The 20609-nt window shown below is 28.9% G+C and overlaps 1 protein-coding gene across 5 annotated transcripts in view; it reads left to right on the forward strand.

The window, feature by feature from the left end:
* The first annotated feature begins 699 nt into the window (after positions 1–699).
* Positions 700–20609, forward strand: part of Neos (nuclear receptor coactivator protein neosin) — a 29754-nt gene continuing 9844 nt past the window's right edge. Inside the window, exons 1-7 of one of the 5 annotated variants that reach the window (XM_043048105.3) lie at positions 700–994; positions 2025–2153; positions 4069–4144; positions 4799–4897; positions 8073–8222; positions 10171–10269; positions 10398–10597. In XM_043048105.3, the coding sequence (XP_042904039.1) occupies positions 2030–2153; positions 4069–4144; positions 4799–4897; positions 8073–8222; positions 10171–10269; positions 10398–10597 (748 nt within the window). In that variant the 5' untranslated portion in view covers positions 700–994; positions 2025–2029. The remainder of the gene's footprint in view (positions 995–2024; positions 2154–4068; positions 4145–4798; positions 4898–8072; positions 8223–10170; positions 10270–10397; positions 10598–20609) is intronic. The other 4 variants (XM_071184489.2, XM_071184492.2, XM_043048106.3 and 1 more) reach the window with 4 other exon arrangements.

Genomic DNA, 20609 nt, shown 5'->3' on the forward strand with positions numbered 1-20609 from the left:
AACTTGAATAAGATTAAAAAATGGTCTTCAATTCTTTAAAAAATACCCGCATATGTCAAAAAATATTAACTCAAAATTTTTAAGAAGCAGTTTTTAGTCAAAACAATGCTACGTTAAGTGCATGCATATAAAAATGAAGGAAGACAATATGTGAATTTTTTGCAAATTTTTCCATTGAGAAATTCATTTGAAACTTGTTTCATTAATAAATTTGTATGCATCAAGAAAATTCATTTCATAGCATTCTATGAAAACTGCAGCAAATTAGACAATAATATGATGCAAAGCGTTTCAAAAATTCAACAGTGTTGAATAAATTTAAGTCAAGTGGAGTCGCATGCAATATGGAGCTTCCTCAGTGCCCAGTTTATTCTACTTTTTTTTTTTAAATCTTATAGAAATGTATAAAGATTAACTAATCGGTATTAGTAACCATTCGGAACGATTAAAAATATTTCATCAATCAGACTCTCATTCCCATGTGATTTTTTTTTTTTTTTCTTTTACAACCAGTGAACATTTATCTCAATGGGCCATTCTCGTTGTATGTGGATGCCGCACCTCTGATCTCTGTTCAGAATATATTAGAACCTGTTCGGCGATACATACTTTCCCGCGAAAAACTCACGAATCAGATTCTTTTCGACGATGATCGGAAGTTTAGCAAACATATGCAGCGTTAATACTCCCTAAATTCCCGAGTCAATTCAACATAAAAGGGTGATAAAGTACATGCTAAAAGTACTACTAAAAGTACTACTAAAAGCTGTGTTAACTTTATGCAGTAAAAATAGTTCCTATGCATTAGGAATCCCTCACAGCAACAGCAACAATAATTTTAATCGTTATTTTTATCCTATCGATGAAAAAGCGTAGACTCCATTGTTTTTAACTTTTAAAAAGTAAGTCCTAATGACACAGTGCCGGCCTTTAACATTTAAATTACAATAATTTATAACTAACTATCACCTTTGTATATAAATTAATCAACCAGGTAAGCATTTTGATTTAGTATGACTTCTTAGTGATTGTTTTTTTTTTCTTTGAAGCATGATTTTTGAACTAACCTCTTCTCATTGTTTATTCTTTTTTTTCTAAATATTTTACGATATCAACTGTCATTGACTGATCATTTTCATTTAAATATATTTGAGTTCTAAGTTTGCTTTCTTGGTGTTCTTATTATACTATTATTTCATCGCAATGATATTCTCAATGAAATGTATATTTTTCAGCATTCTATATAAATGCATCTCATGTTAAGAGCATTACCAGAGAAATATAAACCTGCAGCAAAACGTGTTTACATACATAAAATACGGTAACATTAAAAATAATTAGAGCATGAATTACAATTTCTTTCTCGATCCGTGGTTTTTAAAACATTCGAAATTAAATTTTGTTGTGGAATTGGGTATACTACAGCATACGTCACAGATCGTGTTATTCCTACTAAATTTAACTAGTAAACAGCATTTTCTGCGAACCTGATTTCTAACAACAAGTAAAAGCATCAAACGAAGTGTCTTGTTATAAGTCGTTACTCGCCAAGTTGGAATTGTATTAGTCTAGTTCCTTTGGAAATAATTTATATTGTTGTTTTACCGAAGTTTATGAATTTAGTAAACATATTTAAAACTCAGTTTATCAATTAAACTAAAAGGTAAATGTTATTCTTAGTAAGTGGAAGTAGTTGTGCTTTTTTCATATTATACCCAATTATATCACATCTATTAGAGATATTTATTTATCTTAACTTAAGGTATACTCGCTTTTACATTGATTCATATTTAATTTAAAACAATGGTTTAGTCAGTTTTGCATATCAAGTCAGTCGTTTTATTCCTGACTTACAATAAATTATAATTTGTTGATGTCTTATTTATACTAACCTCTTTTAGTGAATATGATATGCCTGTTTTAATGTTGAAAAATTATGATGTATTTTAAATCCAATGACTATATCAAAATTTTATGTTTAGACCAATGTGTTTGTACTTATTTTTACAAATTTAAATTTTTAGCTAAAATGAGTTTTCGTGGTCGAGATAATGACGCGGGCAGCAAGATGGATATGAACGAGTCCAGAAGATATGGTAATATGGATAATGATAGAGGAGGAATGAATGATGAAATGGATGATCGCAGATTTGGTGAGATGTTTTATGTAATGTACAGTAGGGAACCGATTATCCGGAATGGTCGGGACCATCGCTATTCCGGATAACTGATTTTTCCGGTTTTCTGAATCGCTACGAAAAGCCGATTTTTTTTTTTATTGTTAAACTATTAAACCCAACAACAAAAAAAATTTGGAAATAATCTTAAAAATAAGAAAACACGATGAAGATAACATTAATGGTTATTTCTAAAATGATGGTAAGGTAAACATTTTTAAAATAAGAAAGAAAAATCGTAAAATCTTATGAGGAGAAAAAAAATTTTTTTTTAATGGCTGGAAAATTTATTGAATTTCGTTCCGGTTTTTTGGTTTTCTGATTTCCGGATAACAGGTTCTGTACTGTATTGTGCAATTAAATGTGTTCATTTCTTATTCTTTAATATTGATTTACAAAAATGTAGAAATATTTTATTTAATATAGGTTTGATATGTAGTTGTAGATTAGTTTTCTTACACTCGTTTAAACTGAAATAATGTTGTACTTTTCCATACTTATTTTACTATCATTGTAATGAATTTTTTTTTTTTTCAAGATGTTACATCTATTTTATCAATATAGTTTGTCTTTTTTTTTTCAGAACTGTGGCAGACACTTTCGTAGTGTCTTTGTTATAAAGACTAAAACACAATCTAACTTTTCTTTTTAATGTTAACTAATGTTTTTTTTTTTCTGTTACATACTTGTGTACACTGGAATTCTTTAATGAATTTGGAGCATAAAAAATTTTTTTGCTCACACACATCACATTTGAGCATTGACAAAATTCGCAATCTCATTGATACATAGGAGCATTTCCTGATAAAATTCATAGTAAATAAAAAGCATAGTATTGCTGAATCTCCTAGTGTATCTGTCTACTCTCTATTTTTTTTATTACAAGGTGACAACTTTCTGGTATATCATTTATATGAGTCCATCACTGAAAAAAACAAATATGAAGATTTTTAATTTTATTATAAAAATTTTTAAAAAGTGTGGAATTTCAGATTCTTTGAATGGGAGTGAAGATGAGTTTATGAAGGGCTCAGCAAATGAGGCTGAAGTAGAATCCATTGCAAACTGGATCCTTATAATTACGCTACTGACGTTATTGAGTCCGTCACAGATGATGCTCTGAAATCTTTAAAATTGTAGCTTTATAATGTAAAATTTTCATTGTGTTATATTTTTTTAAATACATTATCTTAATTTTTTTTATTCACATTTTTTTTTAATACAAATTTAAAGTAAGTATCTAAAGTAAAAAAAACCTTAATTTTTAAAGAAAATGTGATGATAGTAAGTATATGAATATTAAAGGCAAAATTAATTGTATAAAATGTATTAAAAATAGTTTTTGAAAAGTGTAATTGAAACCAATGAGATTCACATTTATTACACTGTTTATGATTCGTCAATATTTCATGATCAACAGATTTTAAACTTTATTAAGTCAACTTATACACCATGATAAATTGCAACTCTAAATTTTTTATAATGAATTTAAGAACAAATTTACTTATTTTTAATTGGTAATTTGGTAGGATTGATTTTATTTTTGATTGAATCTAATTGCATTTTCTGCATCTTGTTTTTTGTTTAATTATTTTCCCACTTTCCATTCTTCAAACACGTTTCAGATTTATTTGCATTCAAAATCAATGTTTTCAAAAATAACTTTTTTTTTGGATGCCCAGATTCAAGTTTTTTTGGATTCCTAAAAAACTTGCTAAAGATAGATTCTGTAATTTCTTGGAAAACTTTAACATCTGATAGCTAAACATAGTTTACTTACTTTAACTTATGTAGCTAATGTTTTAAAGGTTCAATAATAATATCCTAAAATTTGTTTTCTAGTCACAAAAGCTATTACATACCACTTGTTCAATAAAATTTTAATTTCTAGACTCGAGTCGAGGACGAAGACCTCCATTTGGGCGTGGTAGAAGACCATCTCCACCAAACAGAGATCGCAATAATAGGTTAATTTAAATTTTTCTTCTTGAACAAAAAATTTTCATTTTAATTTTCTCTATACATTTTTATATCTAAATATTATTGTTACATACATTCTTAAATCAAAGTAGCTATGTTGTAAAATAATGCTTTCTACTGAAAAAGCTATTATAATTGCTATGAGTTTGTAGCTGTTATGTTTTTAGATCAGCATCCTTTATGCTGTTAATAAAAGCTGCAAAATTTCAATTCAAATGGAATTTTGTTCCTCTCCCTTCTTTTTTTTTAAATAAAAGTGTTGAAAACTTTAAAAATGATTTGAACCGTTTCATCTGGTTAAAGATATAATCAAATTGAAGATTGTTTTTTCTTTTTTAAAAGTAATTGTAAGCATTTAAAATAATTGCTTGGTTTCGTTTTATTGATGGTAATTTTTTTTTAGCAAAATAGTATTAAGGAAATTAATTTTAATTGTAACTTTTTTATATTCTGTGTTTTAATTAAAGCTTTATGTTTTAACTAAAGTTTCAATTTGTTTTTTAGATTTTAATATTATGAGTAGTTTTTCTAGATTTTAATGACAAGAAATGTATCTTTAAAAAGCTCTGAGTGAGCGGAATAAGCTTATTAAATTGAAAACCATAAATGATATCAATTTTTCATATATCTTTACATTTCAGGGACTTTTTTGGTAGAGATGAACCTCCTATGTTGAGAGATAGATCTCCGTTGCGAGGGTCTGATGATCGTTTTAATGATAGATTTAAAAAAGAGGATAGGTATGGTTTTATACTTTAGTAAAAACAATTTCTTTCTATATTCATTATATGTAATTTTTTTATTTATATGATTTTCACATATACTTTGAACTTTTATGAAAAAAATTTCCATAAATATATCTGATCTTACTCATTTTACAAAAATGTCAGCGGTATTTAGTTGTCAAATTTTTTATGTAATTAGTGGTGAATAGTTGGGAAGTAAGGAATATTCGATACTTTTGCCGAATATTCGGTTGGCCAAATAAATATTATTTGGAAAAGTATTTTTCAACAGAGTTTTTTGGGGGGGAAATTTGAAGAGATTTAATGAAGAATTATCCATAGCTGCCAACTCTACTGGATTTTCCAGTAGACTACTGGATTTTGCCAGTTTCTACTGGTTTAATAAAAAATCTCCTTGTTTTTGTACATTTTAGAAAATTCCCTACAATTAAGAAAGTTCCCTTAAAAAATCCCTATTGAAATCGAATTTTTGAGCAGATTATTGCTTGCTTTAATATTTAAACAAGTTTTACTAATGCATAAAGAAACGAGCCTTATTTATAAAAATTAGTTACCTATCTTTGATTAATTAAAATTAAGTAATTAATAAAAGACTAACCTATTACTAATTAAAATTAAGAGTAAGCATAATACATAACGTTTCAAATTCATTTAATGTTAATCATAATTGGAAAATATTTCAGTTTTTATTTTGATGACTAAAAATCCATAAAATTCCCTATGTATAAAATATTTCGCACATTTTGTAACAAGTATCAAGAAATTTATATTATTTCGTAAAATCTACTGGATTTTTCCCTATTCATGTTGGCAGCTATGATTATCTAAAATTATAATTTTTACTATGCATTATTAGAAATTGTTTTTACGCATATTAAGTCAAAAACTTTTTAAATTCAGAACTTAGAAGTTTTAATAATTGAGAACTTTTTCTTTTTTTTTTTGTTTTTTTTTTTTTTTTTTTGTTTCAATTTTTGCTTGTTTTTCTGTATTAATTATAGTGCAGCATTTTAATCAAACGTTTTTAATAGATTTTACTCTTTTGTTGTCTCTTTTTCCTGTATTGTAAGACAGGTAACCGGTACCATAGAAAACTGTGATTTTTCAACATTAAAATTGTATTTCAGAACTAAGAACAATTTTTTTTCTCTTTAACTTTTTTTTTAACTTTTCTTTATCATTTTAATTATGACATATCTAATGAAGGATATTCTTTTATAGTCACTATTTTCTAAAAATAAGGGTATGTAAAAAAAGATTGAACTTATATTTTTAGCTTTAAATCTTTCATTTAAAAATTAAGTGCAGTTCTGGTTTCTATTTAGCTTTTTCTTTCTTAAAAAAGCTTTTGTTTTTGCACACACTTTTATTACGATGTGGCAATTAAGAGGGTTTCTATTAGACTTTAAATTTTACGTTTTCTTTAAAATACAAGAATTGAACACAGAGAGAAAGTTGCATCCATGCCTATGGTGGGATTCGAACGCACAACCACTGGCCCCATAGTCCAGTACAGTAGCCACTAACAAGTGATCCGCAGAAGAGAGAAAAATATTTCCCATGGGAATAAGTAAGGTATTAAGGCCAATGTTACTAATGTTTAAAATAAAAGTGTTCGGAGAGAAATGATGTATGGAAAAGATCATATATATAGATCAAAGATCTAATACTTCATTTGGTAACGGTATGTGCTACTGTGTTTTTTAGAGGGAGATATCCAGTTGTAAAGTATTTTACTGCCAGTTTTAATTAAATTGATATTGGGGATGTAACGAATAGAGATTTGGTCGAATTACCTATATTCAACCATAAATATCGGCCGAGTTGCAAAAAAAAAAATTTTTTTTAAATCATCACTAAATATTTTTTTTATATATATAAATAAGTTTCGTCATTATTGACAATTAATAAAAACTTAGCTGTATTACAAGTGTGGGGTAAAGGAAAACAAATATAATAGATATCCGTTATGAATATTTAAGATACATAAAAAGAAACTAAAAACTATTTTCAAAAAGAAAAAAGAAATTTTAATTAAGCTAACTTGAATGTTAAAAATAGTATTTTCTGAATAAAAGTATTGATAAAACGTTAAGAAAAATATAGTCTATCAGAAATGTTTTTAAAAGTGCTGTGCTGTTATGAAAATACCAAAGAAAGAAAAGAAAAAAGATTAGATACAAAACAAAATAAAAAATCTATCTTCATTTTCGAAAGAAAATTTTAAAAGTCCTGAACATCTCTGTTTTTTAATTATACTGTATTTTTAATAAAAAATGAAGAAAAAATATAAAAACCTTGACAAAACTAGATAAAGAAGCAATAATCAACACCAAAGCAATAATCAATCTTAATTTTTTTTTTTTAATTTAATTCTAAAAATCTGAAATTAACTTTTTTACATTGCTGTATTTTTAGATAGAGTGAAAAGGAAAGAATAATATTCTTTGGAAACGCTCTTTAAAAAATGTTTTGTCTTAATAAAAAGGCTGATAAAAGGAAAAGTTAATAGGAAAAGAGAAAGAAAAATTTCCTAATCTCTTAAAATATAACTTTACACTGAAAATCACAGCTTTTTTGTTACCGCCTATTTGCGTTATTTATAGGGAAAAAAATCTTATATAAGTACGAAACTTGAGTTAAACAAGAATGAAAACCAGAATTTAATTAAAATAAATCAAAATGGAAAAACGCTATAAGCAGCTAAAATCAACATTGAAAAACAATAAAATCTTTCAGTAAAACAGTAAAATCTTCATTTAAAAGCTGCACTTTAATGAAGAAAGAAACAAAAAAATATGTTTTCAATTCTTGAATTAGAATTGTTGAATAAAATCAGGATAAAATAATCTAGTTTCATTTCTTGAAATTTCACTTTTCCATTTGTCTTCCGGAACATATATTTGCAAACACGTGAATTTTGAAACTTATCTGATATGTGTAAAAACTATATCAGATAATTTATAGTAAAAATACTATTTTAGATTGTTCTTTATTTTATTGATTAAAATTCCAAAAATAATATATTTTTAAATATTTTTCCAAAAAATACTTGGCTGAACATACTGCAAATGAGCTGAATACCTAATAGTAATCAAATATTTATTACATCACTAATTGATATTGTAAGAATGATACTTTCCATAATTTTTAACTGGTATTCTTATAGCGGTTTTATGAAGAGAGACGATAGGAGGGATACAGGAAGGCCTTTTTATGGGGATGATTCTCGGGAACGTTTCATGGACAAACCTAGGTCTGAAGGCCCTGGTGGATTTGATCACTTTTCTGGACCTGGTGGTGATTCTTTTAATGCTCGGTAATAATTTGTTAAAGCTTAAGAATAATAGTTTTTACCTACTTAGTTGTATTTTTTTCCAATTAATATTTTAGAAGTTGCAACCTTAAAAGCGCATTGAAAGGAAATATAACTGTTACATTTTTTACTATGAACCAATATTTAAATTTTTAAAAAAAACTTCCTCTTTTAAGGTAAACAACTTTATTTCCTGTCCTGAGTTTTTCTTATTTGTTTCTGTCGATTCTTGAAGGCTAAATTATCTGTAGAAGGGTTATATCTTCTGTTAGCAGCAAAAAATAGGTGAAAATAAAATTTATTTAAAGAGAAGTCATAGCTGAGGTTAGACAAAACCTCTGTTCTGACTTCTCTAATTACGAATTAAATTTCTCACTTTTTGCTGGTCGCAGACTTAATCCTTCGATTGTTGATTCAGTCCTTGATAAGCTTACTAAATACCAATCATTTTCTCTCGTAATAATCTTTACTGCCAACTGGTTACTTTACGGTTTTTCTCTCTTTTCTGTGAAATTGCTAAAATATCCATCCTTCATTTTGAATGTTTCTAAATCATTGGGGCAAACGGCATTTTGTCAATCCGCCCTTTGTTATGTTGGGCAAAATAGAATTAATCTAAAATTTTGATTTAAGGGCAAATTATTAATTGCCTCACACTGTTAGATATCAGGTATAAATTTAATTTCCGTAATGAATGTTCATCTTGATGCCCTTGTGTCTTGTTTCATTTATTTAATTGCTAATTTTATAGTAAATTAGCTTAGTTCTGCCTGCATTGCCTTTGAAATCTATTCTGCCCTGATTTGCTTTTCAGCTACAATGGTTTTTCCATGCATTTTTTTTTATTATGTTGGCAACTGTGCTTTTTCTTCAGAGTGCGTAGCGTTTTTAAAAAGTGCTTATTTTTGATTTTTGTTTTATAAAAGCCCTTAAAGGTGCTTTTTTTCATTGGGTGTTTTTAAAAAGTTCTTTATTTTCCCTGTACCATAATGATTTTCGCCACGTATTGTGCCAAAAAGACACTGTTCACATTGTTCTATTCAACGTTTTCTCAATAATTCAACCCCAATCTATTTCGGCATACCGTGGGTCCGTAGCATATGAAAATGCCATTCATTTTAAATGATTTATAATTTTTGACAATTGTGAAAAGTTTTTTTTTGACATGGTGGTTAAAACCGTCAATTATCAAAAACTTGCCAACCCTGCCTAATTATATATTTTTTTTAAAGTGCTTAAAAGATGCTTATTTCTTGTTGAAAAATTTGGCTACGCACCTTGTTCTTATTTCTGCCTTGCTCTATTTTCATTTTTATGTTTTGTTACCTAAACAATTATCCCTGTAAAAAAAAATTGTCAAAATATTTTTATTCTTCTTTCAACTATGAAGAAGGAAAAAAAATTATTATTTAACTGCTTGTTTTATTAATTAAGTGTCCTGCTGCTTTGTATTTAGAAGAGGTTTGTTGCAATCAGAAAGGTAGTATTAAATTTGTATGCTAAGAAAAATTTACATCTTTTTCAGTCGTACCCCTGAAAATTGTGTGAATTGATATAATCAGAGTTTTACTGTAATGGAAAATATTATTAAGTGTGCTTACTTGGCCATGTGTGCTTAAAGAAAGGTTGTTTTTTTTTGTCAGCACTCTCGAGTTCAGTTCAAATGATTTTATTCCAGAGTTAAACAGTATCAAAGCTAAGTTGTGAATGAGCAAGTTTTGAGTATAACTGGCAGCACATAGTTTTAGAATGCAGAATTAGTAACGTAGTATGCTGTGAATTAAATGTTAATCTTTAATATATAAAATTCATCTAGTGTTTTTTTTTTTTTTCACATTAATAACAAGCTGGTTTTCCAAATAATTCAGTATTACAAACAATATTTGTTTGTATTAATAAAAGTTTTGCTATTATTCAGCTTTTTATAATTTAACTTTATTAATTTTTGCAGGTCTATGAACTTTCCGAGTGGTCCACCCCCAAGAATGCCTACTGGAGGTTTTCCCAAGCCTAATGAATGTGAAATAATTGTTGTAAATAAAAATCACAGGTGAAAACTACACTCCTTTTATGGAGGAAAATTGATCTCATTTTATATCTTTTTGGGAAAATTGATGTTTATTTCAAGAAAATTTTGATTAAAATATTCTTGAATAAAAATTTACTGATATATTTTAGGGTTTATGCAGAGTCAGTTGAAGCTAGAGTGAAAGAAATTGGAATTGTTGTTGATATGCTGTTTTTAAAAGATGAAGCTCTCTTAACACAGACCATTGATGATATTGCTCGCCGTGGTAGCTTATATGCGATGGTTATTAGCCCGCAAAATGAAACTCATAGATCTGTTACAGTTAATATTCTTCATGGCACTCCTCAAGGTATGATAAGTTATTCTATTGTAGATCTTTTATTTATTTATTTTTTTATATGTTATAGATAAATTTAACATTATTGATTAACTTGTTGCATTGCATGCAAAATGATTTTAAGTAGAAAAAAATATCAAGAAACTGCCATTATCACTCCTTGACATAAAAGCTAAACCCTACTGGATTTTGCCAGTTTCTCGTGGTATACTGGTTTAGTAAAAATTCTGGTTTTTGTGCAATTTTGGAAAATTCCTATTGAAATAACATTTTTGCACTGATTATTGCTTTCTTGAATATTTAAATACGTATTACTAATACATAATCAAGCTAGCCTCATTTATAGAGAGAAAAAAATTTTGTTTTAAAATTGTTTTTTTTTTATTTATTTAGAACTCCCTTTTTTTAAATTAATTACAAAGTCTTTTATCTATGTCTGTATTAAATGTTTATTTCTATTCAATAGTAGGAGTAAATATAATACATAGCATTTCAAACTTATTGAATGTCAATCTTAAATGGAAAATATTGCAGTTTTTTTATTTTGATGACCATAAAATTCCCTATGTGTAAAATATTTTTTACATTATTCAACAATTATCATAAAATTAATATTATTTCATAAAATCTACTAGATTTTTTCATGTTCATGTTTGCATCTATGTAAACTTTAGCCAGTGTTACCTCCCATTAAGAGATAGTCTCTTTTAGGATGTCACTGGTAGTCAGCTATTAGTATTGAAACAACAGTTTTAGCATTACTGCCTAAGGCTCTCAACTTATTAGACAATAGCTGATCTCGAAAACACAAAGACACAAACAAAGTTATTCAGTTATATTTATTTATTTATCGTAGCTTATTCTAAAAGTAGCTTCCCTCTGCAAATTTCTTTATTTAAAATATTGTAAAGCTTACTACAAAATACATTCATAAAAAATTATCTTCTTACCCCTTTCAAAGAAAGTTTTTTTAAATCAGATTGAATTCATATTCTACTAAGATAATAATTAAAAATATATAAGGTATTATTGTTGCTTTTTGTGTCATAGTGGTACTGACTCCTACAAAGATGTTTTCTAACTATTTAATCAGGTGTAGTTTGTTTTTCCATAGTTAAAGCTTAGCTAAATGGGAACAACTTGCTGTCATCTCATGCAAATAAATTTACAAGTGGAAAAACGTTTTATATTTAACAAGGTTGTCTTTTATTTTATTTTGAATTATAATTGTATTTGGCTATAATCATGTTTGAATTTATATGATATTGCATGGAATTAAAGATAAATTATGTGTTATCATGTTCTGATTGTGTTATTTCTATTTTTGATTATAAAAATGATCATGTCCTAGATAGTGTTTCAATGGCAATAGGTTTTTTATCCCTTCTTGATTTTGAAGAATGCTTAATGTGTTCAGCTCGAAAAACGCGTATCCGATTAACTATTCCAATCGAATCAACAATTTTTATTCCAATTTATTTGAATGTTTATCTGGGTTAATATGTTACAAAGTATGTTATTTTGTTTGGATTAAGAAAACATGGCAGCTAACTCTATTAATTTTTCCAGTAGAGTTGGCAGTTATGATTAGACACAATTTTTAAAGTTTTTCATGATTTAATCAAAATTGCAGATTTTTCTATATCTTATAAAATTCTCTAAAATTGTTAAAGATTCTGAAAACGATCACTAGATTAGATTAGATTTTCAATCTACTAATTGCTTACTTGAGTATTCTAATAAGTGTTGCTACTAAATAAAGCGGTAGACTATATCTATAGTAATTAGTTGTAGATTTTTTATGCAGTCAACCTTGTTAGGACAAAAACAATTAACTCTTTAAAGAATGCTATACAGTGGGCAGGCTTTGTGGAAAATTCTGTTTTATCTACAGTACCAATTTAAGGTGTTAAAAAAATGATTTCAAGTAAACTTATATTAAACCATAAAGTTTCAAATGCTGATGTTTTTTTTTACTTGAAATATCAAATTACGGCAATATACCCAATGGAGAAATAATATTGCCATAATTTTTTTTTTTTTTTTTTTTTAGGAGAATTTTCCAGCATTTGAAACTTTATGGTTTACCTTGTGTTTGCCTTAACCTTTCTTTTCTGTACTTTAAAATTTAGATTTTAGGAGAAAACAGAATTTGTCGTACAAAGTTTCTCCCATGAAATAGTGTCCTCTTAACAAGAAGGGAAACAGTTTTCCTGTCATGTTATTTTGAAAAACAATATTACAGTGTGACGTCCCTTTTCCGGAAGGGTTGATATCTCGGACACTTTTTAACAATCAAAATAAGCATCTCTTCATCTTCCCCTCTCTTAAAAAAGAAAGAAAAGAGGTCTTTTGGCACGTTTTCTCCTTTTCTAGCTTCTAGTGATTTATGCAGTGAACCCATAAATCACCAGAAAGAGGAAGAGAAGATCTACTAAAACCGTTAGTGACGCTCCCACCCCCCTATTTTCCTATGCAGCTGGCTAGTAAAGGAGGCTTTTCCTGGAACCTTTTTATTAGAGTGTTAAGGAAAGAAGAAATACTGTTGGAAAGGGTGAGCGCTGCGAACGTTAGCATGGAGGAGGAGTCAAAATAGAAAATTTGAATAGGTCTAAAAGGATACACGTGATTGAGTAACATTCGTTCTTCCCCTGACCATGTAATATTTAGGAGGCAGGGGGAAAGGGGGGTAACATTCTTTCTTTAGCATTGACATGAAAAAGATTTCCAGGAATCCCTTGTACTGAAGTATGAATTTGACTAATGGAAGTCCCTTAATTCCAAACCAAGCACTAAATTTTTCTCCGAAATTTATTCCTTTTTCTCATGCAGTGCATCTGCAAATACATTATAGGAAGAGGTGAATACCTTTTCGAAATAAGTCTTGCAAAATACTCCAAAACTAATTTCTCTCGCCAAATATCTCGTATTTAAAGCAATCCAATGCGTCACATTTGTTCGTTTTTAGCGATCTAGCTTTTGTGAGTTAAGAAATTGTGATTTTCAACTACATGTTTTTTTAAATTATTTTTATTAAGTTTTTTGACAAGTTATTCAGGGTTCCCATGGTACTTGAAAAACCTTGAAAGAATTTTGCTGAAAAAATTCAGGGCCCTGAAAAGTCCTTGAATTCCGCAATAGGGTACTTGAAAAGTACTTGATTTTTTAGGAATTAAAATAATACTAATCTTTTTTTCAAAAAAGCAGTAAAAGAAAAATAATAAATAAAATCAAAGGAAAATTATAGAAATTCTGATAGATGCAGTTTTTAATGCTTGAAGTGAAGATGGGTTAAAGAAGATGCAAAACTTTTCTGTCCTAGATTTTTCATACCAAATTATTGTTCATCTCTCTGTTGTGAAAGCTGAAATTTCTAGCAAACTTTAGGTTTTGTAGTCACAGTTTTCGAATGATATGTAGTGTTTATTCGATTTAGAAATATGTCAATGTGTTAACTTTGTTATTATGACAGGTAAATATTGTTATCCTATTTTTTCTTTAATTTACGTACGTTCTATTTTTTATCATTTATAACCAAATTTTTACATTTAGTTTTTACTGCTTATAAATAAAATTTAGTTCTACAGGTTTCATTGATCATGAATAAATGTCATGATTCACATTAAACTGATTCTTGATTTACGAATCAGAATTCATATAAAATGTTCTACAAATTGTCATTTAAATTAAAGTGATTAATGACTCACATATCGAACATTACTTGAAAGTGATTTACAAATTGCTCATCAGGATTCACTCATCATGATTTCAATTAAAGTTATTTCTGAATCATATAGCGTGATACATATTAAAAGTTATTTCAGAATCATACCTCACAATTTTCATTCTAGTAGTTAAAAATTAGGCATTGCGATTCACAAAAGAGAGATTTAAGAATTGCCACTTGCAATTCTCATCAAAATTATGTAAGAATCGCCACTTGCAATTCTCATGCAAAATGATGTAAGAATCACGCATAGCTGTTCTATATTAAGCACCTTTCGAATCAAAAGTTGCAGTTTTCATTATAATGATCACAATTCAAATGAAAACTATTAGCTAATCACGCAACAAAATTCATATTGAAGTGATTTAAGTATCACACATTGTGATTTACGTCTTGTTAGTTAGTGCGTTTTGTATCATTTGCTATTCGCATTGTTCTGATTTAAGAAACATAAACAGCAATTCAATTTCAATTTACAAATCACACATTGTGATACATAATTTACGTAATCTTTGTGACTTACTTCACCATTCTTATAATTTTGATTTAGGGGAGAGTCGGGTAGCCCGCCCACTTAAGGAGTATTGTTTATATTTCTGTATAATAATGAGTAATAATCAATATTTTAGTATGTTTCTATTGTTTTACCATCTAATTAAATAATGCAAAAAGAATAGTTTAACTTAAAAAAATATAAATTTAAAAAAAAAACATGTTTTTCAGCTCTTTTCAAAATGTGTCGGGTAGCCCTGCCCAGTTACAAAAATTATGTTTTTTGACTATTTTTTCAGGTGTAAATGAAAGTGACCAATGTATTGACAATAGATAAACCTCATTTATCATTTTTATCACAAAATTATTTTATTTATTGCATATTTATATACTTTTAGTGAATTCTATCTTTTAATAACAATCATTTAATAACAACAATATTTGTTGTTAAAAATGCATGTAACATTCAATTTTAAGCAATAAAATAATAATCTTTGCAACCGTACATTTATCGACGAAATAAAATTGGGCAGTGATACCTGACATTCATGTGCGAAATCCACTTTTTTGATAAATTTATAATTACTCCAACAATTTTTCACATATAAACTTCTTTCTTCGTGCAAATTAAACTTAAGACTACATACTTTACTGCTGTATGTATAGAGAAAAAAAAATTTTTAGTATTAAAATGAAGTTTAATCAAAATATTCAACCAATTTTTCTTATTTCATGACTACTGTATTCAACATATTTTCAAAACTATTGTTTGCCATTTTAACAGCTGCATAAATACTTGAAACTATGAAAATAATATTTTTTTAATATAACAATTAATGTCCGATGTCTCTCCCCTACATATAGTATATCTAGATTCGTATAAATGCGATTTAAAAATTATGCTTAGTAAATATTACGCATATTCACAGAATTTTTAAATCACGGTTCACATTTTATGGATATATTTTAAAGAAAATAAAAAGCTTGGTAAGTTTTCTGTAAAATACTGTTCTTCAATAGATTTTATTGTGTTTAAAATACATTACTCATTATCTGACTACAGTATCTAAGTTAGTGTGAGGAATATAAAATTGGAAAGTCTACTCTGTACGATATCAAAAACAGAACAAGAAACTTTTTGACTATTTTTCAAACTCTGATACACCTCTTGCAATGAAAGAACGGAAATATATTCGAAATGCCAAAAATGAGGATCATGATTAAGTTATGATTGAGTGGGTACGACGACACAGTAGTGAAGGCGTACTTTTAGCAGGACCAATATTGATGACTCAAGCAAAGATTTTTCATGAAGAAATGGGCATTCAAGAGGAGTGCAGCTACAGTATTGAATAGTTAAAAAACTTTAAGAAAAGATATGGGATGCGTCAGCTATCGATCTGCGGAGATTGTGCTGAAGCCGACACCGAAGCTGCCAAAAAAAATTCATAGAAGATTTTGATGAATTGATTAAAAATTAAGACTTGTCCCCATGTACCGTGAAAGACTTTAACCGCAGCTGAAGAAAAATATCCAACCGGTGTCAAAGATTGTAAAGTGAGGATGATTATTGTGGCGTGTGCAAATGCTGCGGGTATGCACGAATGCAAATTGTTAGCAATCGTGAAGAGTGCTCGCCCTCGCGTCCTGAAGAGTGTTAAAGTGTTACTCGTCAATTATAGATCCAATAGAAAAGCATGGATGACACAACAACTCCTAGAAGAATGGCTGGATAACTATTTTGTGCCTCAGGTTAGAAAACATTTTCTATCGATTGGCTTGGAAGAGAAAAAGCCACTTCTAATCCTGGACTATTGCTCTGCCCACAAAATGCCGTTATTAATGGAAAGGGCAAATGTTTCTGTTGTATTTTTATCGCCTAACTGCACTTCAATTATGCAGCCCATAAATATCGGTATCTTGAGGTCCTTCAAGTGCAAATACAAAACTCAACTCCTAAGGTCGATGCTGACCTCTTTAAATGGTGGCCAAATATTAGAAGACTTTTTAAAGTCTTATTCCGTAAAGACTGAAACATGGAACATAGCAAAAGCGTGGGAAGAAGTCGACCAAAAAACCCTTAATGCTTGAAATAACTTAAGCCATCAAGTATTTTTATTTTATTTATTTTTTTTTTGGTAATAATGAGAATGAGCCCATCTTTGAAGGATTTCGTCCAAACAAAGAGAAAGATAGAAAGAATTATTACATCAAAAGTCATTGTGAGAGTGAAAAATTGAATGAAGATGATGTTGTCGAATCATTAAGATGCGACGATGATGCCACAACTGTGTCTCAATTAACAGATGAGGAAATCAAAAATATAGCTTTAAACAACTAAGGCAGTGATACAGCGAGGTAGAACCAGCAGAACAACGGATTTTTACTGACGATCTAGTTATGCATTTAGAAAATGCCGTTAAAGGACTAGAACAAAGAGACTTAATTACCAATCAAGAAATCATGTCTCTTTATAGGATTAAAGAAAAGTTGTTAAATAAGAAGCCAAAAATGAAACAGCTTTCTTTAAAAAATATATTTAAAAAATGAAATATTTATTCTGCCTGCACATTTTTTATTAGGAGTTTTTGTGCAGTATTTCTATGTACGGTAAATAATGTATCTTTATTTTATGTAAGTAATATTTTTTTTAATTTTGTTTAATTTAGATCGTTGAAAAAAGCAATTTTTTTTTCTGATTTATGTGGATTATTGTTACATTAATTTTCAAGTTTTTCTTGTCATTTCAATGCTTTTTAAATGATTAGCTGCGATTTATTAACCTGATGTGTCACGGACTGATACCATGCTTATTTTAAAAATTAGAAGTTTTTTTCTTTAGATGGGTGAGTCAGCAATTCCCTCTTCCTTAGTGCATTTTATCACTGCGTATTTGGCGTAATTTTGGTAAACAAGCAATTTTATATAATGGTTTGTTCATTTTCACGACGCCCGCTATAAATTACCAAATTATGTACTTAAAAAAAACTGTTTTAACTCTGGTTAATTGCTGAATTAAGTTAACAGTTTGGCTTGACGATAATCTTGGTGTCATTTTCATTCTTTTTAATATTTGATAAACATTTCTAATTTAATCATTTTTATTTTATTTTTTTAATATGAGTGAGAATTTACATCCTTGCCTGGATGTATGTTGGGAAAAAAATGGCAACTAACTCTAATTGTTGTATTAAAATATTGGCTGTTGGCAAGAGTACTACAGTTTGATGATGTGCAAAAAGGCCATTGTATATCAAATATTTTCAAAAAGTATCACATCAAATTCTACGTATTTTGATTTTGTTTTTCATTAAATCTTGTCTAAACTTTGTGTGTTGTTAGCAAGGTTTCCCCCCCCCCCCCATCCGTATACACTTGGCTAGAAATTAAAAAAGCCTAAAAAAATGTACTTTTCTCAAAAATCTATGGACATGCCTGAAAAAATTCTGATTGTTCACGTATTTTTTCTCTTACATGTTCAGCTAAACTTGTGCATATTTAATCAGGTGTGCTATAAAATACAATTTAAGTGCCCCCTTGGACAACAAGGGGGCAAAAAACACCACCAAAGAGGGGAAGTAAATGAAATTTGTCCTAGACACTGTGCTTAAGAAAAAATATGAAAGTTTATAATATCATTTTAAATTAATGTTAGATAGTATGCCTTTGCAAATAATGGATACGTTCATATGTTTATTTATTTCTTATATCTTGTACTCTTATAACCTTCTAAAAAAAGTGACATTGTAAACCAATCAGGCATTAGATGACCACTCTCCATGAGAATGTATCACTTTGTGTATTTGAACTTCTTGCTTATAAAAAGCTTGATTAACAGAGCATCAGTGTCCTGTGGCTTATGTCACGTGTTCGCCTAGCATCGTGCCTGTGACACTAATGCATTTGCATCAAATATTTGGGTTATGTAATACATGTATTTTTGAATTTACAGAATCCAAACATGGATTCTAATTTATTTTTATCGACTTTTGCTCTCTTCAAAATCTAGACTTAAAAACCGTATAATTATATGTGTTAATGCTGTGTTGTGCGCAATTGACAAAACCATACAGATTCGTTCTGAAACACAAAATTAAAAATGCATTGAAAGATAGAAATCATTCAATGTGTGGTCTAAAATTCTATAAAAAGTAAGCATTGACAAATTATGAAGATAATGATTATAAAATTAAATGATGAGAATGTGTTTTACATTGTGCCTTTATATAGTGTTAAAATATCTACTGTTTTCTTATAAAATGCCTTTCTTATAAATATATTTGAAGTTAAGGAAAAGTTTTCATGTATGATTTCTATGTAATGTAAATAGTTCAGTAAAATCTCGATGTTGCGAGTCTGGCATATTATCAGAAAATCCACTGTTACGACGAGCTTCACAGATACCGTCAAAGTGCTCTTATTAAAGAAACAATAGTATGTTTATAAGGAACTGAAAATGTCCTGCCAGTGTTTTCACTATAGCGCGAGAATCTCGCTCATAATTTTCTTTCCTCGCAATAAAAAATTATTAACGCGAGAAGTTCGCGCACGCGATCAATTTCTAAATGCTCGAATTTTGGAAAAAAATTCTTCTTTTGTCATTTTGAATAAAATCCGTTTCACTTTTCTTCCTTGATCTTTCATTATTTTGAACATCGGTCCTGTTATCTAGCTTCCCTATTTACCAGTATTGTTCAGAACTGGTGCGAACAGCAGAACACCCTCCCCCCGAACCCCTTCAGAACACATTTCTCTGCAACCACATGTTCACCGTGGGTAAGGTTTCTTCATGAAAGACGTTTACATTTCTTGTGCATGAATGTAAGATGGGCAAATACCTTGTTAGGGCGACATCTTCTACTCCATAACGGACAAATGAAAATGAAACAAATGTCGGTAGAAATGGTCAAAACGAAACAAATACGGATATTTTTCGGCCAAATAAATATAATAGCTGATGAAAAGGTAGATATAGAATATTTTCCATATGATGATGCAGCAAAAATATTCAATTAGAAGATGTTAAAAATGTATTATAATTAAAGAAATTTTTTTTTCCAAGTCTATTCATGTTTTTTTAATTTTTAGAAATCTCACTTAACTTTGAGAGAAAGGGTGAAAAATTCTCTCTCATTATTTTTCTGTAATGAAAACACTGCCTGCTTACTACAAATTGCGACGTTTTCTATGAAATTGCGACATTTTTATTTATTTCTGACATAGATGTAGAAAAAGATAATGTATATGAACACCATTTCACTTTATACTTGTAAAATTATGTGTGGGCGACAGTTGCTTAAGTTATCTTCAACCTTACGAAAAACCGAGTAAGAATCCTGTCCTTGCTGCGCATTTCGAAAGAATGAGTCTTTTGTTGACCGTTTATCTAAAATGGGTTCTTATTTTATTGAAATTAACATTTTATATTATCAGGGCGATGGAAAGTTAAGACATTTTGTGTGCGTGTGTTTTTTTTTCCTCCCCTTCCTTATATCCAGCAAAAATCACCTATCCAGCCTTCAATCTTTAGTCGAAGGTAGTCTCTAAAAGAATTCTAGATTTGATCCAAGCAATATATCAGGAAATGTCGATATTTTTTAATTATTACCGTAACAGTATTTTTTTTTATTGCCGTCGTTAAACAGCTGACCCAATCCCGAAGACAAGGAAACTCCTGGGTCAAGTATCGGGAAAATTCGCCTCTGTGGAGGACTTTTTCATGGAACTAACCCGCATTTGCATTACATGGAGAGGAAAACCTCCCGCGGTTAGCCTGACAGCTAGGGAACTCGAACCCGTGATCCG

The sequence above is a fragment of the Parasteatoda tepidariorum genome, chromosome 3, assembly GCF_982258835.1.
Source record: "Parasteatoda tepidariorum strain Cologne lab strain chromosome 3, Ptep-v5.0, whole genome shotgun sequence".
NCBI lineage: Eukaryota > Metazoa > Arthropoda > Arachnida > Araneae > Theridiidae > Parasteatoda > Parasteatoda tepidariorum.